The sequence below is a fragment of the Pelophylax lessonae genome (assembly GCF_965119305.1).
Source record: "Pelophylax lessonae genome assembly, chromosome: 1".
Classification (NCBI taxonomy): domain Eukaryota; kingdom Metazoa; phylum Chordata; class Amphibia; order Anura; family Ranidae; genus Pelophylax; species Pelophylax lessonae.
The window spans coordinates 854,867,396-854,895,242 of NC_138768.1; the positions used below are offsets into that span (position 1 = coordinate 854,867,396).

The 27,847-nt window shown below is 46.6% G+C and overlaps 1 protein-coding gene across 1 annotated transcript; it reads left to right on the forward strand.

Moving 5' to 3' along the window:
- Nucleotides 1–405: 405 nt before the first annotated feature.
- Nucleotides 406–27,847, forward strand: LOC309560779 (sepiapterin reductase-like; the record flags this gene model as incomplete). The annotated part of the gene is made up of 3 exons (XM_082264438.1): nucleotides 406–901; nucleotides 11,637–11,927; nucleotides 27,660–27,847. Exons 1-3 carry the CDS (start codon nucleotides 454–456, stop codon nucleotides 27,845–27,847), a joined length of 927 nt encoding a protein of 308 aa, XP_082120564.1. The 5' UTR covers nucleotides 406–453.

Genomic DNA, 27,847 nt, shown 5'->3' on the forward strand with positions numbered 1-27,847 from the left:
AACTAGTTACTTTACTTAGTTACTAAAAAAAGTAATGTAGTTACTGTAATCAGTTACTTTGTAACTAGTTACCCCCAACACTGCCCCTACCCCACCAACATAAACATCTATTACACTTTAGATTTCACCAAAAATGCCATAGAATCAGTTTAGGGACAGGGTCCACGTTAATAAAGGCTGAAACTCTTTCTGATGAATCCAATGTTACTATAATATTTTTGCTTGCAGTTTTATGTGTGACCTTTTGCACAGAAATTCATTACATAAAAAGAGAGATAGAGCCACTGTGGGTCTTTGTAAGGCAGGGAGGGGAGATATGTCATGGTTCATACAATAAACAGACAATTACCATGTTAGGAAGGAGGATGAGTATAAATTGCCTGGTACATGCAATGAACAGACAGCAGTAAGGAGAGGAAGAAGGACGTGTATATAGACAGAGTATTGTATACAATGATCAGGCAGAGCAGGGAGATGGGGAGCAATGGCCATGTAGATGTCCCAGTGCATACACTGAATGGACACAATGGTAGGGAATGTTGGGAGAAAACAGATTTTCAGTCTGGAGACTTCACACTAAATGCCACAAACGGGCACAGCAGCCACAGCCTGGGCACTGTGCTGTGTGTTATCACAGGGGCCTCCCGGGGGTTTGGCAGGGGCCTGGCATGGGAACTGTGCCACAGAGTGATGCCAGGCTCTTCCCTTCTGCTGGTGGCCCGCACAGAGCAGGCGCTGCGTGTCTTGGCAGAAGAGCTGACACTTGAATACCCGGAGATCGGGGTGAAATGGGTGGCAGCAGATCTGGGCACAGTGGACGGGGTGAAGAAAACGGTACAAGCTGCACAGGAGCTGAATGGACGGGACGCGGCACAAAGGATCCTCATTGTCAATAACGCAGGTAAGGACGCAATGTCACATGGGGCTGCCAATAATATAAAATTATTAACAACACATTGCTGCTTAAAGGACAAATATTGCCAAAATATGGTATTCTGATAAATGTTTCTCATGTCACTGCTTACAGAAATGTTACAGTTCTTCCAAGGATAGAGGAAGTGCATTTGTTTTTTTCTATGGAAGGGTTTAAAGGTATCTAAAGTCAAAAATTTCTTGAGTTGTGGAACAAGAAGCTTCATTTTATCATCCCAAAGAGATACAGACAGCAAAAAAAAAAAAAAATACTTTAACCGCCTACATATTAATATATTCTACAAGCTTGTAAGTGTATGGCTACTCTATAACTGTCTACGGTTTATAGTTGTATCATACAATCTGTTCAGATGTATTGATTTATGCTGGGCCACATTAGATCCAGTTCACCCATAAACACTGGATGGTCTTTCTGTAATCCAATATAACCTGTAGGCCAGGGGTGTCCAAACTTTTTTCAAAGAGGGCCAGATTTGATGAAGTGAACATGAGTGAGGGCCGACCATTTTACCTGACCATTCAAATTAAATACAAACGAACTAATTTATGCAAAGTTTATTGCAAACGGCATACTTTTCCTTTCATCACATGGATGACAAATCTAAACGGATGTTAAATCGCTCCGCCTTTCATATCTGAAGGCCAGATGAAAAAAAATCCAGGAAGCTGAAATATATGTCAGGAACATTGTAAAGTAAATTACATATTATTGGTAATAAAGGTTGTCTGTCAACTTTTAAGTAAAAAAAAAAAAAAAAATATGAACAGGAACATAACACCAAGTATACATGTTGTGTTCAAATATATTGATAACTGATTTACAGCAACTGACGTTAACTGAGATTTTACAATGTATTCATCTCAATCCGGAGCATGCGTGCTCCCTAATCAGTCACAAGGGTTAACCACATATAAGCGCTATATGAACCCACCGATGATGATTAATGAGGGCAGCAAAAAAAGTCATGAATGATGCCAATGTATTTTTCCAAATGACCTGTGGGGGCCGTATTAAAGCAGCCCGGGGGCCGCATTTGGCCCGCGGGCCGGACTTTGGACATGCCTGCTGTAGGCCCTCAAAGGCTATAGAAGCTACCAATAGCTACATATGAAGCTTATCTGATATTGTCTAACCCAGGGTTTCTCAACCAGGGTTCCATGGAACAATAGGGTTCCTCTAGATATTGCTAGGGGTTCCTTGAGCAGAAATTAGCAATTTCTACCTCTCAGATAAGTTCCCACTATCACCAGTTATAGTTATCTGTGAGCAGGTAATTCTTCCGAATGATCACAAGTGTAAGGAGCATTCTTCCCACTGACCATCACACTAATGTATCATGAGTTGTAGATAAAGTACATTTTAGCAGGGTCTCTCTGAGAACACTGCTCTAACCCATACTTCATACCCAATGATATCAGTGTCTAAAAAACTACCCAACTTTAACCACTTGCCGACTGCCTAACGCCGATCTACGTCGGCAGTCAGCCCCTCACAGGCAAAGTGACGTAGGGCTACGTCACTAGCTTGTGAGGGTCTAGGGAGCGAGCGCGCGCCCCCGGAGGCGCGCTCCCGCGTGGTCACGGACCCCCCCCCCCGCGCGTGTGACCAGCGGACCCGATGTCCGCCGGTCACTCGGCGATCGGCGGGGGAGAGGGAGAATGTCAGGCAGCTTGTGTAAACAAGCCACCTGTCATTCTCCTCGCTGTAAAGACACTGATAAAACGGATCTAGTATGTAGATCCGTTGATCAGTGTCCTTACAGCTCAAGCCACAGCCAATCACAGTAGAAAGCACGCCCCTAGGGACACACAGCCCCTCCCTTCCAAATAAAGTTAACCCCTTCACAACCAGTGTATTTTTACAGTAACAGTGCATATGTATAGCACTGATTACTGTAGAAATGTCACTGGTAACCCCAAAAGTGTCACAAATGTCAGTCAAGGGTCCGATCTGTCCGCCCCAATGTCGCAGTACCGCAAAAAAAATCGCAGATCGCCGCCATTACGCGTTAAAAAAAAACAACAAAAATGACAAAAATCTTTCCCTTTGTTAGTAAACGCGATAACTTTTGCGCAAACCAATCAAAATACGCTTTTTGCGATTTTTTTTACCAAACATATGTAGCATAAAACAAATTGGCCGAAAATTTTAAAAAATTTTGATTTTTACTTTTTTTTTGGGGGGAATTTCATATAAAAAAATGTGAAAAATATTGTTATTTTTGCAAAATTGACGCTCTTTTTTTATTTATAGCGCATGATCAAAAAATCGCACAGGTGATCAAATACCACCAAAAGAAAGCTCTGTTTGTGGGAAAAAAAGGACGTCAAATTCGTTTAGGTACAGCTTCGCACGACCGCGCAATTGTCTGTTAAAGTCACGCAGTGCCGAATCGCAAAATACCCCCTGGTCAGGAAGGGGGTAAAATCTTCCGGGGCTTAAGTGGTTAATGTAGTAATGGGTTTTTGGTATGACAATTTAGCTTAACTCTTTTAAATAGTAACAAAACTATGAGTCTTACCCATGCTTCTCAACAGTCCCAACACAGGCCAGCAGCTTCCAAGCTTACTTAGTGCTGAATGGCAGAGGTGGGGGATTCGAGTCACATGACTTGACTTAAGATCTGCGGCTCTCCTGACAGGAGGGGGTCTGCACTGGTAATCAGAGCATTGATTACCAGTGCAGACCCTTGGGGGGGGGGGGTGCCACTAGAATCACCAGGGATGCCCACCCAAGACCCCAGGGATGCCCACCCATGACCCCAGGGATGCCCACCCATGACCCTAGGGATGCCCACCATGGCCATCAGGGATGGCAATCAGGGCTCAGGGAGCCCGCCAGTGCCCTCCCCATCAGTGCTGCCCACCAGTGCCCATCATTGCCATCTATCAGTGCCGCCCACCAGTGCCCATTATTGCCCACCAGTTCCGCCTATCAGTGACCATTAGTGCCCATCAGTGCCACATATCAGTGCCCATCAGTGCGGCCTATCAGTGCCCATCAATCCTGCCTATCAGTGCCCAGCAGTGCCGCCTATCAGTGCCCACCAATGCTGCATATCAGTGCTACCTATCAGTCCCACATATTAATGCCCATCAGTGCCGAATATTAGTGCCACCCCATCAGTGCCTCCTCATCAGTGCCTGTCAGTGCGGCCTCATCAGTGCAGGAAAAACTTATCTATTTACAAAATTGTATAACATAAACAAAAAACAAACTTTCAAACTTTTCGGTCTTTTTTTATTTGTTTACCAAAAAAGAAAAAGCCTTGCGGTGATCAAATACCACCAAAAGAAAGCTCTATTTGTGGGGGAAAAAATGACAGAAATTTGGTGTAGGTACAGTGTTGCATGACCGCGCAATTGTCATTCAAAATGCAACAGCGCTAAAAGCTATAAATTGGCCTGGGCAGGAAGGGGGAAAAGTGCCTGGTATTGAAGTGGTTAATATGACAAGAAAAAAGCACTAAGCAGTTTTGTTAATTTTGAAAAAAAAAAAAAAACCTTTCCTGACCACTGACTTTTAACTGATTTAAACGTGAAAATCGGGGTAGATCAGTATTTTGACTTGATTTGTGACTTGACCAAAATAAATGACTTGACTTGCTTGACTTCCAGCAGGGACTCAACTTGACTTGCTTGCTTTTCGCCACAGTAACTTGGGACTTGCTTGAGACTTGAAGGTTAAGACTTGAGACTTGCTTGTGACTTGCACATGTGTGACTTACAGTACTCCCATGTCTGCTGAATGGTACCAGTTAACACGATTGTTAACCACTTGCCGACTGCTCACAGTATATTTACTGCGGCAGTCAGCCCCTCACAGGCAGAGTGACGTAGGGCTACGTCGCTCGCCTGTGAGGCTCTGGGGAGCGAGCGCGCGCCCTCGGAGGCGCGCTCCCGCGCGGTCACGGACCCCCCCCCCGCGCGTGTGACCAGCGGACCCGATGTCCGCCGGTCACTCGGCGATTGGCGGGGGAGAGGGAGAATGTCAGGCAGCTTGTGTAAACAAGCCACCTGTCATTCTCCTCGGTGTAAAGACACTGATCACATGGATCTACTACGTAGATCCGTTGATCAGGGTCCTTACAGCTCAAGCCACAGCCAATCACAGTAGAAAGCACGCCCCTAGGGACACACACAGCCCCTCCCTCCCAAATAAAGTTAACCCCTTCACTACCAGTGTATTTTTACAGTAACAGTGCATATATATAGCACTGATTACTGTAGAAATGTCACTGGTAACCCCAAAAGTGTCAAAAATGTCAGTCAAGGGTCCGATCTGTCCGCCCCAATGTCGCAGTACCGCAAAAAAAATCGCAGATTGCCGCCATTACACGTTAAAAAAAAAACACCAAAAATGACAGAAATCTTTCCCTTTGTTAGTAAACGCGATAACTTTTGCGCAAACCAATCAAAATACGCTTTTTGCGATTTTTTTTACCAAACATAGGTAGCATAAAACAAATTGGCTGAAAATTTTAAAAAATTTTGATTTTTACATTTTTTTTGGGGAATTTCATATAAAAAAATGTGAAAAATATTGTTATTTTTGCAAAATGTACGCTCTTTTTTTGTTTATAGCGCAAAAAGTAAAAATCGCACGGGTGATCAAATACCACCAAAAGAAAGCTCTGTTTGTGGGAAAAAAAGGACGCCAAATTCGTTTAGATACAGCATCGCACGACCGCGCAATTGTCTGTTAAAGTCACGCAGTGCCGAATCGCAAAATACCCCCTGGTCGTTTAGCAGGAAAATCCTCCGGGGCTTAAGTGGTTAAATCAACACCAATAACTCCTAACTCCTTGTAACGCTCCGTAGGAAAGTCTGCTGTTATTAATATACAGGATTTATATAGCGCCAACAGTTTACACAGCACTTTATAAACAATAAGCACTAAGAGCCCATTCAGACTAGCGCAACACGACTTCGGGGGGCGACCTGTGAAGTCGCGTGCACCGCGACTTCGGCGCGACTTGCAGAGACTTCACATAATGGAAGTCTATGCAAGTTGCTCCGAGGTCGCCCCAAAGTAGTACAGGACCCTTTTTCTAAGTCGGAGCCACCTGTGTCGCTGCTATTAGAACGGGTCCTGTACTACTCAATGGACCGCGACCAAGCGCGACTTGTCAGGCTGACAAATCGCCTGACAAGTCGCGCTAGTCTGAATGGGCTCTAAACGTTCAGTTATAATCAGGTTTTTTTTTCTCTGAGAATAGGTGCAGGAACTCCCTGCCCCCTACCCACCTCCCAGTACCGTCCCTTTTAGAGAATACAGAACCAAGTTTAATTTTGTGCTACTAAGTAATTTGTATGGAATTTTATAGACCCCATCCCAGCAACAATAGACCCCCTAGCAACAACAGACCCCACCACAGCAACAATAGATCCCCCACGCAGCAACATACCCCCCCCCAGCAACCATGGACCCCCGCAAACAAAATACCACCCCAACAACAATAGACCCCCAGCAGCAACAACAGATCTCCCAGCAGCCAGCAACAATAGACTTCTCCTTCAATAGTAGATCCCTCCCAGCAACAATTGACCCCCCAGCAACATAGGACTTCCCCTCAGCCAACAGCAATAGACCTACACAGCAACAATAGACCCCTACAAAAAAATAGATCCCAACCAGTGACAATAGACCAATCCCCCAGCAGCCAGCACCAATAGACCCTCTAGCACACCTAGTTATAAAATACATTCAGTATTGGAGGTGCTGGAGCTGCGTTCCCCCGCGTTCCCGCTGAAGAAAAGCCCTGGTTATAATACAATTCAAGGCAAGAGGGTTTCAAGGGAGCCTTTTAATTGTGTACCCAACAAAACCTTGTAATGTTTAGCTTGCATTTCACATTTGGATATACCATCATTATAATTTTTTATTTTTCTTTCTTTTTCTTCTGTTTGTTTATTTGGAATCGTATAATCCCACAAACTCTCCCCTAGTATGTCCCATTTGCGGGTCCATATATGTTATTATGGGATAGATACCCACTCACATTCAGGTTTTCGGAACACAGCATTATAGGGTTAGGAGACCTTACAATCTGAAAGGGAAAGGGCAAGTAATACTAAATATATAACTGTGTGGGGATGAGTTTATTGGGAAAGTAAAAGTTCAATTGTTAGGTAGAGGTGGGATAAGTCTTCCCTGTAGGGATGAGTTTTCAGGCATCGCCCAAAGGTGGACAAAGTAGGAGGCAACTAGACAGACTTTTCTTGGCGTGGTTTCCTTTAGGGCAGGCATTTCCAACATGCGGCCCGAGGGCCGCATGCGGCCCAGAACCACAGGCAATGTGGCCCACTGCCCCCTAACCATTTTTTTTTGCTGGGGGGGGGGGGGAGGAAGTCGGGTCAGGGGCACGGCCACAGCAGCTTCTAACTAACGGTAGGCAGAGGCTGCCTTGGGGGGGGGGGGGGGGGGCGGAGGCGAGCATGTGCAGTGTTTCTGAATCCTACCACCATGACCACTTCAAATCACTCAAGTGGTCATGGTGGTTAGAGTGTTCCTTTATTATCTCTCAGAAGTAAACCTCTGTATACTGATTCCATTTCATTTGATCATCCTCTAGTTGTCTAAAATTAGTTTGGGGGCGCAGCGGCGTGGGGGGGGGGGGGGGCGCAGCGGTGTGGGAAGGGCGCAGCGGCATTTTATTACTTATTTACCTTAACTATACTATATATTGTATATGCAGCCCGAGAAAATTTCTCTACACTCAATGCGGCCCAGAGAAGCCAAAAGGTTGGACAGCCATGCTTTAGGGCTTCTGTTCCCTTCTCCATAGGTACATTATGGCTCGTTTCCACTGAGCTTTCTGGTACGGTTCAGTTCGGTACGGTACGCTATTTATGCCGTTTCCATTATGAATGATACCCTCATTCCGAACCGTACCGTACCACTTTTTTGGTACCCTTTCGTTGGGGTACCAAGCACATTAGTATCGTACCAACAGGGTGGAGCTACACTCTGCAGAACTTTGATTGGTTGACAGAGAATCGTCTATCACAGCTTTCCTGCTACACCACGCCTATCATGAAAGGGTACTATTGGCAGTGGAAACGCAATGTGTACCATTCTGAACCGTACCGTATTGAACCGAACCGTACCGTACCACTCAGTGGAAACGAGGCATTAGATGGCAGGTGGTCACACACACAGCACAAGCACGGAAGACCTATGTACTAAAAGATCTTTGTACAGTGGGGTGATCAGACGTCCCCAGTTTCCAGGGACTGTCCCTGATTTAGAGGGCTGTCCCCAGGAAAAAAATATCTCAGATTTATCCATAGTTAAAAGAATTTGTCCCCGGTTTCTTTCCAGCTTTAGTAATGGTGTCCCCAGCCAAGGCAGCTACAGGGTAATCCATCTTAACTAGGTTTCTGTGATTGGCCTGGAGCAAGAGGGGGGGGGGAGGGGTGTGTCTGCTCATGGCTGTGTCTGGGGTTATGGATGATGTCACATGCAGAAATTACATGGTCTTCCCAGTCCCTCCCCTCTCGGCTTGTGCAGACTTTGTTGCGGCAGGTATGGATATGGATCATTTACGGCATGCTTGTGATGGTTACCTGCAGTACATAACTGGGCTTGCACTTTTAACTCAGAGCAAAATAGACTCAGGTAAACTATACCCCTTTAATCCCCTCCCACTGATAGCACCCAGGCCACACCCAGCATTTGATGTGGCACATTTCGCATGTGGCTATTATTTCCATCCCCTTCTCTGCAGGGGCGGTGCTAGACTGTTTTACGCCCTAGGCAAGATCAGCTATTTGCGCCCCCCCCCCAAAAAAAAATAAAATAAAAAAGGAAGGGGTTAAAAACTGTCATATCCAGTGACCCTGATCTGATGGTTCCCCCCATGACACCTGGGGACCCTGATGTCCCCCTATGTCACACCCAGGGACCCTGATGTTTTTCCATGTCACATCCTGGGACCCCAATATTCCTCCATATACTGCTGTCATACCCACTGGCCCTGATGTTCCTCCATGTCATACCCAGGGACCCCTGTGTTCCTCCATGTCATGCTGTCATACCCAGTGACCCCAATGTTCCTATATGTCACATCAGGGTCCCTGATGTTCCTCCATGTCATACCCGGAGACCCTGATGTTTTTCCATGTCACACCTGGGGACCCTGATGTTCCTCCATGTCGCACCTGCAGACCCTAATATTCCTCCATGTCACACCTGGGGACCTCAATCCCCCATGGCACACCCAGGGATCCCAATTCCTCATGGCACACCATGTGACCCCGAACCCCTGTTACACTTGTGACCCCTCTCCACCATTTTACACCTGGTGACTCCGATTCCCCATGGCACACCTGGTGACCCCAATTCTCTTTCACACCAGGGAACCTCCATGTCACACCCAGGGACCCTGATCCCCTGTTCTGGGGACACTCACTGGGCAGTATGAAGAGAGTGGCCCGCACTCTGCCCTCCTTCACTGTCATCCTGCTTATTCCTTCTCCCAGGACGCTCCTCTCCTGGACCACAGTGCTCACCACAGCTCCAACCGGCTCCTGGTGGAGGGAGAAGCAGCAGTCAGAGAGCTCCGCACCTCCTTCATCACCAACATCCTCAGACCATTCCGGTGTCTCGTCGCTTCTGCTCCAGTAAAGGTGCCGCCCTCCAGTGCCGAGCTCCGGTTCAGCTCTCCTCCATTCCCTGCTTAATACTGACCCAGGGAAATGAACGGCTGCCCACCAGCTCAGTGTAGAGAGTCACTTCCCGCCCAGGGATTAGGCCGCTCAGCTCCACACGAAGAGGATCATTATGCAGCTAGCACTCTGGTGGGCTCCTTTCCTGCCCCTTGGGGTTCCCCTAACAATGGTGGAAAGTCAGGGCCTGGTAGTTCTGCCACTGCCCCAGACACCTGGCATCTTCCTCTGTCCCTTCTTCCTCCCCCACTGCCGCCCCTCCCCTCAGCTCACAAGGATCATTCATGACGGAGAGTGAGTGCTGACTTGTGGCTGTGCCCCTAGGTGGCAATGCGCCCTAGGTGGCTGCCTAGTTTGCCTAGTGGAAGCACCGGCCCTGCTTCTCTGCCCCTCTTCTTCCCCCAGTAAAAGTTGGTTTGCAGAGTGTCCCTGCAGTTTATTTTGAACATTTGGTCTAGTGATGGAAAGTTCGGATATTTTATGTGAATCGGTTCATTTTGAACTACTCATTGAAATCAACCGAATCGATTCTTCAGGTTAACTTGCTGAGTCTGCTGCCAAGCAAGACAACTGAAACTCTGGATCTGACTCTATTAAATGATGTGAATCAGAAGACTGTGATTCACAGAAGGTTGGGAGATCCTTGCTTAGTAAAAAAAAATAAAAAAGTGATAAAAAAATAAAAAGAAAATAAAAACCAAAACCATCCCCACTGACCCCGATATCTGCATCTAAATGAATGTGCGTAGGGCATGCACGTGTACATAAACAATGATTGCTTCACACGTTAGGTGTCGCCACAAATGTCAGAGTGAGAGCAATAATTCTAGAAACATATTTCATGGGTAATTCTAAATTGATGTCCTGTACAGGCTTTGAAATTGTCACCTATGGAGTATTTAACCCTTTCCTTTTTTGATCAGTATAATCAGTGTTGTAATTAATGGGATTATAGGGTTCTTTGTTATAACTATTACAAAGTGTATCATAGGGATTTCTTTAGGCTACGTCGCTCCGACTTAGGGAACGACCTGTGAAGTCGCGTGCAGCGCGACTTCGGCGTGACTTGCACGGACTTCATCAAATGAATGTCTATGCAAGTCGCTCCAGGTCGCCCTGAAGTAGTACAGGATCCTTTTTCTAAGTCAGAGCGACTTGTGTCGCTCCTATTAGAACCGGTCCTGTACTACTCAATGGACCACGATGGTGCGGGACTTGCCAGGCTGACCAAGTCGCCTGACAAGTCGAAATAGTGTGAATCGGCACTTAGGCTCCGTTCACATGTCAGCGTATGGATCGCGGGCAGAGCCGCCGCGGTTCCGCCCGCAATCCGGAGATTATGGCAAATCGCGGGACGCCTGTGCGTTGCCCGTTGATTTGCAATAGCCCCCCAAACGCTGAGCGATGTTGCCGCGATTTCCGCCTGCCGAATCGCGGTAACATCGCGCAAAAAAAAAATCACGGAACGCATTACGCCCAAAAAAGTACAAGAGCTTCTTTGGAGCGTATTGCGTCCCGCGATTTTTTTTGTGCGATGTTACCGCGATTCGGCAGGCAGAAATCACGGCAACATCGCTCAGCGTTTGGGGGGCTATTGCAAATCAACGGTCAACGCACAAGCGTCCCACGATTTGCAATAATCTCCGGATCGCGGGCGGAACCGCGGCGGTTCTGCCCGCGATCCATACGCTGACATGTGAACGGAGCCTTACTGTTTCATTTAAAAAAAAATAAATAAATAAAAAAACTCACTTTTTAAGGCAAAGGGTGAAAGAAATATTCTGAATGAGGATCTCCTTTCATCCAGACTCTGCGTCCCCGCTGTCTTTAAGGCTTCGTACACACCATGGCGTTCCAGATCGTGGGCGGAATCGGCGCGATTCTGCCTGCGGATCTGAATCGGCGTAAAACACTGGAGGGGCTTGCCATCCCCATTACTTTCAATGGCACCCCAATCGCGGCGCGATATTGCCGCATTCGTCACCTGTTGAATATTCTTGATAACAAGTCTGTGTCTTCTTCTTCCTCCACAGGGTCTCTGGGTGATATTAGCAGATCTTTTGTGGACTTTACAGACCCTCTAGAGGTGGACAGATATTTCTCCTTCAATGTGTCATCAGCACTGTGTCTGACCTCCTCCCTGCTGAAGGTTTTCCAGGGACGTCTGGGGCTACAGCGGCTGGTGGTCAATCTCACGTCTTTGGCAGCTCAGCAGCCATTTAAGTCCTGTATGCTTTACTGTGCTGGGAAAGCGGCTCGGGAGATGATGTTCAAGGTGCTGGCCGAAGAGGAGAAGGACGTCCGCGTACTCAACTACTCACCAGGTAACTACTCATTTTCAGTAAAATTCAATGTGCTAAACATTTAGAGCAAAGTAGCAAAAAGAAACAAAACATAAAATGTGTGCTAATGTGTGCCAAGTAGTGAAGTTGGCAACCCTGCTAAACACCTGCTGAAAAAACTTTAAAGCGGAGTTCCGGCCACAAAATCGACATAATCGATTTTGGGCCATACGCTTGCTTTTGGTCACATGAAAAACAAATGGATAATTACAATTTTTTTTTTTGTTTACTTACCTTGTTATTGAAGAAAAATATACTCACCTTTCTTCCACTTCCTCCCTCTGCGGCCGCGGCCGCGCCTCACTTCCTCTTTGCATTGATTCCTGGGAGCTGAACGTCATCGCTCCCAGGAATCAATGCGCCTGCACCGGCCCCGCTCGTCACTTCCGGTGCGGGCGCCTCATTCCCTGCTAAACAGCTTCTGGGCATGCCCAGAAGCTGTGGAGGAATGCGGCCCGGCACCGGAAGTGACGAGCGGGGCCGGTGCAGGCGCATTCTGGGAGAAGAGGACACGGAAGAGGACGCAGAAGAGGATCGCGCTGGCTTCAGCTGCCCACATCCGAGATGGCAGAGCTGGAGAAGAAATTTTCAAGGTAAGTATTTCTTCTAAAAGGTAAGTGCGACCCGGGACAGATGGGACAGATCAGAGGCTATCCATTGTGGAATGTACTAGCCCTGACTGTCCCAGGGGTATTTTTATTGAAAATACATTTTCGTGGCCCGGAACTCCGCTTTAAGTGGTAATTCATTTGGAGAGTGCAATGTTTTCTGAGCTCATAGATGAGGACCATTAATGGACAGTTGCACCACTAAGCAGGAAGCAGAATCATCATAAAATCAGGACCAACTATGGCTGATTTAAAGTACAATAATAATTACAAACTCGACATGGGAGCAAGAGTTTTGAAACAAAAGTCCTGTTGATGAAATGATTAATTTTTACCTAAAATTTAAATGCCAACGTCATCTTTGGTTAATAAACTCCCCCCACCCCCCGCCCCCCTGAGTGCAGGCAGACTGGTCTTATACTTATATTAAGCCCTGATTGAGTGGTCTTACCCAGGGCTTTTTTCCTCAGAAAAAAGGTGCAGGAACTCAACCACGACCCCTGTGATTACAAGTGATAGTGATGGTCAGGGAGCAGAGGGCTTGAGCCAAAGGTGGTGGAACTGAGTTCCACCAAGTTCCAGCTGAAAAAAAGCCCTGGTCTTACCACTGACACGGACCTGGCTGAAACTTCCTAATTTTGTGCATGTAAATGCTGGAGAGTTTGTTCACCTGTAGGGTGGCGCCAGGACTCATTTATACATGGGCCTCACGTGCAGCCAAGCGCCAGCCTCAAGTGCACAAGTTGTTCTACCCATACCAATCAGTGCATAGTACATAGATTTTTGCCAATTCTTAGCATCCTCCTGGTCATCTCACAGTTTTTTATAGATAACCCATTCCTGCCTTGAGTACTCACTTACATGAGTCTATGCTTGACACGTGGTACAGAAGATGGCCCCAGAGTCCAGCTGACCACCCAAGGCCCATGAAAATAAGGGCCCTGGCCTCCCTGATGCATATCACTCTTACTTCCAGGTGGGAAACTTCTCCACCATCACCACCAACACCGACCAGGCTTGCACTAGTAGAACACAGAATTCACTTCACCTCCAAGGTATTGACTGAGCTGAGCACTTCACCAATTTCACCAAAGGTTATCACATAGCTCCTTGTTGTTGGAGTAAACTCTTTTACCTAAATGCTCCTTCAACTGAACAGTCCAAATAATGGCATCAATATATTCCCAATGCTGGTTTTAGATCAATGAATGGTGGTTTGTGGCTTTCATCTAAAATTGGATACTCGTCCTCTCAGTTCCTAACTGAATCTCCTCCCATAGGCCATCCTGTTCCTCGGGAGGGAAAAACCAGGGGACACACAAACGCCTCACTCTTCCTTGGGCACCTTCCCCAGATATTAAGATCTTAAGACCTTGTGCCAATTCTCCTTTTTTGCGAGCTTCTTAGATGGGAAGCTGACCCCAGCCCCTTCCCTGAAGGGGAGAGCAGGAAACCTGGAACGGGATTCCTTCTCTCTCTCAAACTCCCACCCAGAAGACCTGAGCCCAAAACTCCACCGACCATAAAAAGGGACTCTCACGATGCTCTGCAAATAGGAATAGCAACATTGGAACTCCACCTGTCTACACACCAATTAGCATGAATGGGCCCACGATGCACATGTGCAAAAAAAGAGAAGATTGACAGGTCCATGTCGGTGATATGATTGTTGGAGTTAGGCTACGTTCACACGTGGGCACAGCGGATCACGGGCAGAATCACAGCGGGAAATCATTGCAAATCGCGGGACGCCTGTGCGATGCCCGTGATTTGCAATGGCACCCCAAACGCTGTGCGATGTTGCCGCGATTTCCGCCTGCCGAATCGCGGTAACATCGCGCAAACAGAATCGCGGGACGCCCAAAAAAGGTACAAGAGCTTCTTTTGTGCGTCATGCGTCCCGCGATTCTGTTTGCGCGATGTTACTGCGATTCGGCAGGCGGAAATCGCGGCAACATCGCACAGCGTTTGGGGTGCCATTGCAAATCATGGGCATCACACAGGCGTCCCGTGATTTGCAATGATTTCCGGATCGCGGGCGGAATCACAGTGATTCTGCCCGGGATCCGCTATGCCCACTTGTGAACGTAGCCTTAAGGTAAGTATAAGCCCAGGCTGCCTACAATCAGGCATGCATTATTATTAATCACTTCAATACCGAAAACTTTCACCCTTTTCCTGCAAAGGCCAATTTTCAGCTTTTAGCGCTGTCAATTGCGCGGTCATGCAACACTGTACCCATATGACGTTTTTATAATTCTTTTACACAAATAGAGCTTTCTTTTGGTAGTATTTATTCATCACAATGTTTTTCTAGTTTCTGCTAAATAAACAAGAAAAGGCCAAAAATTTTCTTAGTTTCTGTTATAAAATTTTGCAAATAAATAATCTTTCTTCATGAATTTAGGCCAAACTGTATTCTGCTGCAATTCTTTGGTGAAAATAACCCAAACCCGTGTATATTATTTAGTCTGTAGGAAAGTTATAGAGTCCACAAACGATGGTATATACAGTATGTGAAAATCGATCAATCCTGTTGTACTGATGGCCTATCTCATTTCTTGAGACCCAAAAATGCCAGGACAGTACAAATATCCCCCAAATGACCTTTTTACAAAGTAGGCAGTCTAAGGTATTTAGTAAAAGGCATGGCGCGTATTTTGAAGTTGTAATTTTTTGGAGAAATTAAGAAAAAAATGTTTTTTTTCACCTTTTTGTTATTTTTTACATACTGTCACCAGTGCAGTACAGTGCCATCATATAACTGGTGTGGCGGTGACCAGGGACTGGTGACAGTATGTAAAAAATAATAATAACAATATTAAGAATAATATTTTTTTTTTCGATTTTTTTAAAATATTTTGTCTTTTATTTTTTTTCTATTTTGTTTTACATTTTTTTTACATACTGTGACCAGAGCAATACAGTATTACCATAGTAACACTGCACCACTCTGGGGAGATGATCATGATTTTTTTTTTCTTTACATGCTATGTTTGCTTATAGCATTGATATTCATCACTATAAGCAAATATGTTTACGGAATGACAGTGTATAGTGATTAGTCTATTGTTGTGATTAGCAGTAATTGGTCACAGCTAATCAAATGGTTCAAATGAGCTGTGATTGGCCATGTCTGTACCATGTGATCACTGTGACCAATCACAGCCAGCAACACAATTGTATACAATGAATGGCATGAAAGGAAGCCATTCTTTGTTTACAACTGTCATGTGATCTGCTGTGATTGGTCACAGAGATCACATGGTACTTGCAGTGAGTTAGTACACTGATCAGTCATGTGACAGATTGCACTCATATGACGCCCTCCGAAACCAATATGGTTCCCACCCAAATGCCATTTTGCAATGATGTGGGCAGGAAGCAGCCAAAGGACAGGAAGTGAAGGAAAGTCTCCCCTATGGGCACAGTTGGCAAAAAAAAGGTGTTTACATCCCCAGCCATACTGTAAGTGACTGAGCACACTGTCACTACATACAGCCCTAACCTACCACAATAATACCCTATACAGCCCTAGCCTACCACAATAATACCCTATACAGCCCTTACCTAGCATTATAATACCCTATAAAGCCCTAACCTACTACTATAATACCCTATACTGCCCTAACCTACCACAATAATACCCTATACAGCCCTAACCTATTACTATAATACCCTATACAGCCCTAACCTATTACTCTAATACCCCATACAGCCCTAACCTACTACTATAATACCTTATACAGCCCTAACCTACCACTATAATACCATACACTGCCCTAACCTGCCACTATAATACCCTATACAGCCCTCGCCTGCCACTATAATACCCTATACTGCTCTAACCTACCACTATAATACTGTAAAAAGCCCTAACCTACTACTATAATATCCTATACAGCCCTAACCTACCAATATAATACCCTATAGAGCCCTAGCCTACTACTATAATACCCTATACAGCCCTAACCTACAAAGATAAAAAGCTTTACAGCTGTCAGAGACTCAATACCCTGCACAGGCGCTGTTAGGAATGCTTCCTGAGCACACTGATGTGCTGTCATGAGTCTCCAAAAGGGTTAACCTAGAGCAGACTAATTGCTGTAATTGGCAAACAGGCTGCCTTATTTAAACAGCCCAGCAGCACTGCACTTTGCTGTGTTGTCTTCAGCTCTCCTGTATCCTGTGTCTGTTATATCTGCTGTTCCTGTTTACCTGACCCGGCTTGTCTTTGGATTCTGATTACCTGCTGCCCGCCCTGATCTTGGCTTGTCCTGACTATCCTCCTGTCTCGTCCTGATCTGTTTACCTGCTACCGGCTATTGGTCCTGGATCTGTTCCTGGCTCTCCCAGGGAATCCGGGGGGCCGCGACCTGGTGTTAGCAAGCAGCCAAATCCATCCCCACCTTCTGGGGCCCTGGTGAAGACCGGCTTACACTTAGACTCCGCGCCTCTGGTGAACCTGTGCCACGCCAGTTACCCGGTAAGCCACTCCTCTTACGTCAGGCTCTGCCACGTTACCCCGTGACAGTACATCACAGCCAAGACTGAGCCTGCTAGAGGAGCCTCTCCTATGGATGACATCTGCCAGCACCTTGCGGCCCTTACCCAAGCCGTTAAGTCCCTGCAAGAGGGCTATACCCAGCTGGAGGGGCGTGTTCAGTCCCTGACCCCCTCCACGGACCCTACAGTTTCTGCTGCTTCCATGGCTCCCTCCGGTCCGACCGTGGTGATGCTGCCTCCTGAGCCAAGGGTCCCTACGCCGGAAAGGTTTTCTGGGGATCGGAGCAAGTTTAGAGCCTTCCGCAATGCCTGCGAGCTGTACTTCTCCCTGCAACCCCGAACCTTCTCCTTGGAAGCAACCAAAGTGGGGTTCATCATATCCCTGCTTCAAGGTGAACCTCAGTCCTGGGCTCACCGCCTGCTTGAAGAGCGCAATGACCAGCTGGACTCCATGACGACTTTCTTTAACGCAATGGCGCAGTTATACGAAGACCCGCAGCGCACTGCTACCGCAGAAACCGCGCTTACTTCACTTCAACAGGGCCGTAGAGCCGTAGAGGATTACGTCACTGACTTCAGGCATTGGAGTACGGACACTCACTGGAACGACGCAGCCTTGCGACATCAGTTCCGCCTGGGTCTTTCAGAAAACTTGAAAGATGAACTGGCCCGAGTGGGTATACCCGAGACCTTGGAGGCATTAATCACCCTGGCCATACAGATAGACCGCCGGCTCCGTGAACGTAGAGCAGAGAGGTCCACGCAGCAGACCCGCCCAGTCTGGATGTTGCCACAGGTTCCTAATCCCGTCCACACCTTCTCCTCTGGTGCCCGTTCCAGCAACACTGCTCCGCTTATTTCTGAATCGGATACGTCGGAGCCGATGCAACTTGGGCTTATGCGTCCTTCCTTATCAACAGAAGAACGCTCACGACGATGTCAGAACAACCTGTGCCTGTACTGCGGAGAGGCCGGACACTTTGTACGCTCATGCCCAGCAAAGATGCGTAAGCGTCTTTCTATATCCCCCTCAAGTTATCCAGTCTCTGTCAACAATACCAGTCACCTGGCTCTCTCTATCTCATTTCAGCTCCCAGAAGGCCCGATCCCGGTCACCGCTATTATTGATTCCGGGGCATGCAGCTGCTTCATTGATCTTACCTTTGCTGCCCATCAACGCATCCCACTTCGACCCAAGTCGCAGGGACTCTCCATCTTCCTAGCAGATGGGTCCCACATCAAGTCTGGGCCAGTTACCCAAGAAACCCCTCCATTGCCTGTGGCAACTCTCGAAGGGCACAAGGAGTTGTTATGCCTGGATGCCATCTCTTCTCCCTTGTTTCCCGTTATTCTGGGGTTACCCTGGTTGCAGGCGCACAACCCGCAGATTAATTGGACTTCTGGAGACGTCAAGTTCCAGTCCCCTTACTGCCAGAATCATTGCCTGCCAGTACGCCATAGTGCTCCTAGCACCCTACTCTGTATGGACGCTGATAAGGAGATACGTTCCTCTGTCCCAGTATCTTATCACGAATACTTGGATGTCTTCAGTAAACAGGGGGCTGAGACCTTACCCCCCCACCGCCCCTATGATTGTCCAATTGAATTGCTTCCGGGGGCCGAGATCCCTTTCGGACGTATCTATCCTTTATCGGAACGAGAATTGGGTACCCTTAAAGACTATGTGACGGAGAATCTAGAGAAGGGATTCATCCGACCCTCTACTTCTCCGGCAGGAGCTGGGATCTTTTTTGTGGAGAAAAAAGACCATTCACTTCGGCCATGTGTGGACTACCGTGAGTTAAATAAAATTACGGTCAAAAACCGGTACCCCCTACCCTTGATTCCTGAACTTTTCCAGAGACTAAGAACCGCCTCTGTATTCACCAAACTGGACCTACGGGGAGCCTACAATTTGGTCCGTATTAGGGAGGGGGATGAATGGAAGACAGCATTCAGCACCCGATTCGGGCATTATGAATATTTGGTGATGCCTTTCGGGCTCTGCAATGCCCCGGCCACCTTCCAGCACTTCGTCAACGACATCTTCAGAGACTATCTGGACATCTTTGTTATTGTCTACCTGGACGATATCTTGGTCTTCTCTTCCTCCCTGGCCCAGCACCGAGAACACGTTAAAAAGGTACTCCACCGACTCCGGCTACACAGGCTCTACGCAAAACCAGAGAAATGCGAATTTGAACAGCAGAGTATCCAATTCCTCGGGTTAATAATCTCCTCTGAAGGGGTCAAAATGGACCCTCAGAAGGTCTCCGCCATCCTGGATTGGCCCGCACCGGTGGATAAAAAGGGGATTCAGCGTTTCATAGGATTCGCAAATTTCTACAGGAAATTTATCAAGGGGTTCTCTTCCATCATCGCCCCTATTACCCTGCTCACCAAACAAGGTACCCGCTTCCACTGGTCTCCCGAGGCGCAAGTCGCATTTACAGCCCTGAAGGAGCTGTTTACTTCTGCTCCTATCCTCAGCCACCCGGATCCCGCCCTGCCTTACATCCTTGAAGTTGACGCCTCGGAAATCGCAGTAGGAGCAGTCATCTCCCAGCGTCAAGGTCTCAAGGACCTGATTCATCCGGTAGCTTTCTTCTCCCGTAAGCTTTCTCCTGCGGAGAGGAACTGTGATGTAGGGGATCGGGAGCTCCTTGCCATCAAGACCGCCCTGGAGGAGTGGAGGTATCTATTGGAAGGGGCGGCACATCCCATACTCATCTACACGGATCATAAGAACCTGGAGTATTTGAGGACGGCCAAACGCCTGAGACCTCGCCAAGCAAGGTGGGCACTTTTTTTTTCCAGATTTACGTTCCATATAACGTACCGACCGGGTTCCAAGAATACGAAACCCGATGCTCTCTCTCGAATGTACGACAGTTCTAAAGAAACCATTGTACCTGACACCATCTTAACCCAAGGTAACTTTCTGCTATTACAGTCTGACCTTCTTACCGCTCTGAGACAAGCCACAGTAAATGCTCCCCATCCTGCTGGAACTATACTGGTACCCAGAAATGGACTGCTATGGAGAGGGGATCAAATTTTCGTTCCAGAAAGTGCTCGTGTGTCCATCCTAGGACTGTGTCATGACCACCCGATGGCTGGTCACTTCGGGATCCATAAGACCCTGGATCTTGTGCAGCGCACGTTCTGGTGGCCCGACTTGGAGAAGTGTTGTAAACAATATGTTTCCTCCTGTACTGTTTGCACATGAAGCAAGGCAACCCGAAATAAGGCATGGGGCCTGCTCAGACCACTACCAGTCCCTGACAGACCATGGAAGATGATTGCCATGGATTTCATTGTGGAACTTCCTCCATCAGACGGTTATTCTGCAATCTTCGTGGTAGTAGACCGTCTGTCGAAAATGGCTCACTTCATACCACTAAGAGGTACACCCTCCGCGCTTGAGACGGCACAGGTCTTCATCAGAGAAATTGTAAGACTTCACGGGGTCCCAATGAACATTGTGTCGGATAGAGGTGTCCAATTTACTTCTCGCTTCTGGAGAGCGTTATGTGATTCACTGAAAATCAAGCTGTCAATGTCCTCCGCATACCATCCCCAGACTAACGGGCAGACTGAGAGGACCAACCAGACCCTCGAGCAATATATCCGATGCTTCACCACCTTTGTTCAAGATAACTGGGTCTCGCTACTTCCATCAGCAGAGTTTGCATACAATAACGCCAAACACTCGGCTACAGGTCAGTCCCCATTCTATGCCAACTACGGGTTTCACCCATCTTTCTTGCCCTGCTTTATTCCTGAATCTACAGTGCCAGCAGTCCGGGATATCTTGGAGTTCCTTAAGGAGAACAACAAAATCTTACAGGATGCCATGACCAAGGCTCAGACCTCCAATAAAGAGTTCTTTGACAAAAGAAGGAGAGGTGAGTTGGTTCTCCAGCCCGGCAACCTGGTATGGTTAGCCACCACCAATCTCCGATTGGCATGCCCTTCCAAAAAACTGGCACCCAAGTTTATTGGCCCATTCCCTGTGAGGAGAAAATTAAATGAGGTATCTTACGAATTGACGCTTCCCGATTCCCTCAAGATCCATCCAGTCTTCCATGTTTCACTCTTGAAACCTGCAGTACCTGACTCCTTTCCTGGTAGAAGTTCGGAACCACCTGCTCCTGTCACCATCAACGGGGACGAAGAATTTGAGGTGGAGGCCATCCTAGACTGCAGAAGGCGGAGGAACCAGCTACAATACCTGGTTAAGTGGAGGGGCTACGGCCCCGAAGAAAATTCCTGGGAACCGGTACAGAATTTCCATGCCCAGGACTTAATCCGGAATTTCTTCCGCAACCATCCCCACAAAAGGAACCTTTTGGGCACCCGGAGGTTGTCCTTAAGGGGGGGGCAATGTCAGAGACTCAATACCCTGCGCAGGCGCTGTTAGGAATGCTTCCTGAGCACACTGATGTGCTGTCATGAGTCTCCTAAAGGGTTAACCTAGAGCAGACTAATTGCTGTAATTGGCAAACAGGCTGCCTTATTTAAACAGCCCAGCAGCACTGCACTTTGCTGTGTTGTCTTCAGCTCTCCTGTATCCTGTGCCTGTTATATCTGCTGTTCCTGTTTACCTGACCCGGCTTGTCTTTGGATTCTGATTACCTGCTGCCCGCCCTGATCTTGGCTTGTCCTGACTATCCTCCTGTCTCGTCCTGATCTGTTTACCTGCTACCGGCTATTGGTCCTGGATCTGTTCCTGGCTCTCCCAGGGAATACGGGGGGCCGCGACCTGGTGTTAGCAAGCAGCCAAATCCATCCCCACCTTCTGGGGCCCTGGTGAAGACCGGCTTACACTTAGACTCCGCGCCTCTGGTGAACCTGTGCCACGCCAGTTACCCGGTAAGCCACTCCTCTTACGTCAGGCTCTGCCACGTTACCCCGTGACAACAGCCTTAACCTACCACTATAATACCCTATACAGCCCGAACCTGCCACTATAATAGCCTATACTGCCCTAGCCTGCCAATATAATACCCTATATAGCCCTAACTTACCACTAAAATACCCTATACACCTTTAACCTACCACTATAATACCCTATACAGCCCTAGCCTACCACTTTAATACCCTATACATCCCTAACCTATCACTCGAATACCCTATACTTCCCTAACCTGCCACTAAAATACCCTATACAGCCCTAACCTTCTACTATAATACCCTATACAGCCCTAACCTACTACTATAATACCCTATACTGCCCTAGCCTGCCACTATAATACCCTATACTGCCCTAACCTACCACTACAATACCATATACTGCCCTAACCTACCAGTATAATACCCTATACAGCCCTAACCTGCCACTGTAATAACCTATACTGCCCTAGCCTGCCACTATAATACCCTATACAGCCCTAACCTGACACTAAAATACCCTATACAGCCCTAACCTACCACTATAATACCCTATACAGCCCTAGCCTGGCACTTTAATACCCTATACTGCCCTAACCTACCACTATAATACCCTACACAGCCCCAATCGGCAACTATAATACCCTATACTGCCCTAACCTACCACTATAATACCATATACTGCCCTAACCTACCACTATAATACCCTACACAGCCCTAACCTACCACTATAATACCTTATACTGCCCTAACCTACCACGATAATACCCTATACAGCCCTAACCTACCACGATAATACCCTATACAGCCCTAACCTACCACAATGATACCCTATACAGCCCTAACCTACCATAATAATACCCTATACAGCCCTAACCTACTACTATAATACCCTATACAGCCCTAACCTACCACTATAATACCCTATACTGCCCTAACCTACCATTATAATACCCTATACTGTCCTAACCTACCATTATAATACCCTATACTGTCCTAACCTACCATTATAATACCTTATACAGCCCTAACCTACCACTATAATACCCTATACAGCCCAAACCTACCACTATAATACCCTATACTGCCCTAACCTACCATTATAATACCCTATACTGTCCTAACCTACCATTATAATACCTTATACAGCCCTAACCTACCACTATAATACCCTACACTGCCCTAACCTACCACAATAATACCCTATACAGCCCTAATCGGCAACCATAATACTCTATACTGCCCTAACCTACCACTATAATGCCATATACTGCCCTAACCTACCACTATAATACCCTGTACAGCCCTAACCTACCACTATAATACCTTATACTGCCCTAACCTACCATAATAATACCCTATACAGCCCTAACCCACTACTATAATATCCTATACAGCCCTAACCTACCACTATAATACCCTATACTGCCCTAACCTAACATTATAATACCCTATACTGTCCTAACCTACCATTATAATACCCTATACTGTCCTAACCTACCATTATAATACCTTATACAGCCCTAACCTACCACTATAATACCCTATACTGCCCTAACCTACCACAATAATACCCTATACAGCCCTAATCGGCAACTATAATACCCTATACAGCCCTAACCTACCACTATAATACCTTATACTGCCCTAACCTACCACGATAATACCCTATACAGCCCTAACCTACCACTATAATACCCTATACTGCCCTAACCTACCATTATAATACCCTATACTGTCCTAACCTACCATTATAATACCCTATACTGTCCTAACCTACCATTATAATACCTTATACAGCCCTAACCTACCACTATAATACCCTATACAGCCCAAACCTACCACTATAATACCCTATACTGCCCTAACCTACCATTATAATACCCTATACTGTCCTAACCTACCATTATAATACCTTATACAGCCCTAACCTACCACTATAATACCCTACACTGCCCTAACCTACCACAATAATACCCTATACAGCCCTAATCGGCAACCATAATACTCTATACTGCCCTAACCTACCACTATAATGCCATATACTGCCCTAACCTACCACTATAATACCCTGTACAGCCCTAACCTACCACTATAATACCTTATACTGCCCTAACCTACCATAATAATACCCTATACAGCCCTAACCCACTACTATAATATCCTATACAGCCCTAACCTACCACTATAATACCCTATACTGCCCTAACCTAACATTATAATACCCTATACTGTCCTAACCTACCATTATAATACCCTATACTGTCCTAACCTACCATTATAATACCTTATACAGCCCTAACCTACCACTATAATACCCTATACAGCCCTAGCCTGCCACTATAATACCCTTTACAGCCCTAACCTACCACTGTAATACCCTATACAGCCCTAGCCTGCCATTATAACACCCTATACAGCCCTAACCTACCACTATAATACCCTATACAGCCCTAACCTACCACTATAATAGCTTATACTGCCCTAACCTACCACGATAATACCCTATAGAGCCCTAACCTACCACCATGATACCCTTTACAGCCCTAACCTGCCACTATATTATATTACCCCATACAGGCCTAACCTACTACTATAATACCCTATACAGCCTTAACCTACCACAATAATACCCTATACAGCCCTAACCTACCACGATAATACCCTTTACAGCCCTAGCCTACCACTATAATACCATTTACAGCCCTAGCCTACCACTATAATACCCTATACAGCCCTAGCCTGCCATTATAACACCCTATACAGCCCTAACCTACCACTAAAATACCATATACAGCCCCAACCTACCACTATAATACCCTATACAGTCCTAGCCTGCCACTTTAATACCCTATACAGCCCTAAACTATCACTCTAATACCCTATACTTCCCGAACCTGCCACTAAAATACCCTATACAGCCCTAACCTACCACTATAACACCCTTGTACAGCAGGGGCAGACTGGCAACTTTCAGCCCAAGGGGCAAGTACAAACCAGTTTTGTGTAATCCTACTTAGGAGAACCAGTCAGGATTGATTGAGATTTCAGTGGAGCAGAGGGCCGTGCCTCTGATGATCCTGCCAAAAATTCCGTGAGCTCCGGACTTCATGTCTGAGCTCACAACAGTTGTTTTTTTTTTTCTTTAAGAAACAAGACATGGGGAAATGTGTATGTATTGCAGTGATGTCAAACATTATGGGATATCCGCGCTAAATGATAAATTAATACAAAGGAATAAAGAGAAAGCAGCCAGTATAAATTGTGTTGATTGCAATAAACAAATATATATAAAAGTCCATATGCAGCGCTGAAATTAAAATACATAACAATCCATGATCCAAACGAAAGGATGAGATCCCATCACCAGCGTCAATGTAAATGGACAGTACACCACACCGCCTTGCCTAAAAAATCTCCTTACCAGAGCCAGCAATGACTATAGCCTTGTAAAGCCCCGTACACACGTACTGATCGTCGGCCGAACGATCGGCTGTCTTTTGTCCAGGGCTGTCGTGTCTGTTGAAAACTGCAAAAGACTGCACACGAATTTTGTCGGCCAACAACAGCCAACTGCAGAAGTGATGTCATGTGATGGTTAACTTTCCTTGTCTTTTTTCTTTTATGAGCATGCCCAGTCTTGCTAATCTGCTGTCTGTCGGCCGAAATCTGTACTGACTGGCGAACAATCGGCCGTTCTGGTGTTGGCCAACAAAAATTTGAATGCCTGCACGACAGATTCTGTTCGGCCGAAAATGCGCTGTCGGCTGTCGGAAGCATCATACTAACAGGCCTACAATCGGCCGAACGGTCGTCGGCCGAATATTTACGGCCGACAATCGGTACATGTGTACTGGGCATTAGTGATAAGATGTAATCAACAGCAGTGTTCATGTGTGCGGCTCTTACTCAGACATTTCCACTTGGCAGGTAATCACCAAACTTTACTCCTTCATACATACACCACTACTATGCTGAGATTGTCAACTTTACATTCATGTGTGGGGATGACACCACCAAGAAGAGACAATGAAGCAGCATATACTGAATATAGCACTGTCCCCGTAAGGACTGCCAGTTATTCACTCTATGGGCCCCCCTGAGTTACTAGCACACAGTCATGACAGATAAAATTTCTTAATTCCTTCACTCGGTTCACTCCAATAATCAGTCCAGGGGTATTTGGTTGTTTTGTGGGTTATTGTAAAATGGGAATAGGAGAAGGAAATAGTGGGATACTCCAGTTTAACTATAGACAATGTTGAGGACTCCTATCTTCTTATATAGCCAGGCTGTTGATTCACCCTGCCACTTTGGATTGAGTCTCTTTTTCCTAAGACGTTTCGGTGAACAAAAAATGATCTTCAGGACACTCTCCCCAGTATCCTCTTTCTTTTCCTCTGCTGACACCCGTCCACTGACTGTCCTACAAGCAGGGGTGGCCCCCCTCAGGTCAGGCCCCTTGACACGAGTTCCTGTACTTACGATACTGCAGTCCCAGGGTCTCCAGTGTTTCCCCTCTCACTCAGCTTTCCTGGACCTCAGGGTTCAACTCCTCTCATCCGTTCCTCTGGTCCTTAGGACGACCTCCTGCGACCACATGACACCTCTACAGAGGAGGAGGCAGTCGCACCCTCCCTCTGGGACTCTGCTCTCCAGCCAAAGACCCCGCAGCACATGTGCTCCTGGTATTTATACAGTATCCCAGAATGCACCGAGGCGACCTGCCCTCTGCCAATCACCAGGACTGTATCAAAAGCCTATGCATCCATTCGTCAGGTTTCCTCCCACTGTCCAACATGCCTCCCTAGACCAGCGTGAAACACCCTTCAGACTGAATGATTTGCATACTGAGCACATTGAGCAGACCTCACTAATAGATCCTGCTCCCTGATAGGCATTGAGCAATATAGATATACCTGCAGCTCCTCTGGTAAGCAGACAGAGCTCAAAACTATACTCTCTCACTAGCACCTACCTAGGAGGGTGCTACATGAAGGTCCACATAAAATCATAGGGAGTTTAAATAAAAGGTACTTACAAAAGTAATCGGTCAGAATACATCATAAAAACATCAAGAACTGATGTGTTTCATCCGATAGGATTTCTTCCTTCATGCCTCTGAAGAAATCCTTTTGGATGAAACGCGTCGGATGGGCCGCTTAATCACAAGTACGCTACGAGCTGCGGCAGATCTTGATGTTTTTATGATGTATTTTGACCAATTACTTTTGTAAGTACCTTTTTAATAAACTCTCTATGGTTTTATGCAGACCATTACATTATGCTGCTTCGTTGTCTCTTTTTGGTGGTGTCATCCCCACACATGAGAGTAAAGTCGACATTCTCACCATAGTAGTAGTGTATGTATGGAGGAGTGGAGTTTGGTGATTACCTGCCAAGTGCAAGTATCTAAGGAGCCGCTCACCTGAACACTGCTGTTGATTACATCTTATCACTTACAAGGCTATAGTCATTGCTGTCTCTGGTATGGAGATTTTTTGGGCACGGCAGTGTGGTGTGCTGTCCATTTACACTGAGGCTGGTGATTGGATCTCATTCTTTTGTTCGGATCATGGACTATTGCAGTGATGTACTGAATAGGTTTCTCTTTTTTTTTTAAAAGACTTGGACTTTCCTTTATATGAACCCAGTTTGATGGTATTTCTTCCCTGCTTAATGTGCTCTCTTTTTCCCTTCCATACAGGACCCCTGGATAGCGCCATGCAGGAGCAGATGCGGAGTCATACAGCAGACCCTGATGCCCGCCTTCATTTTATTAATTTGCAGAAAAGCGGACAACTGGTTGACTGTCACGTCTCTGCGAAGAAAATGCTGGACATTGTCCAGGGAGACGCCTTTCAATCTGGCAAGCCTGTTGATTTTTTCGATTAG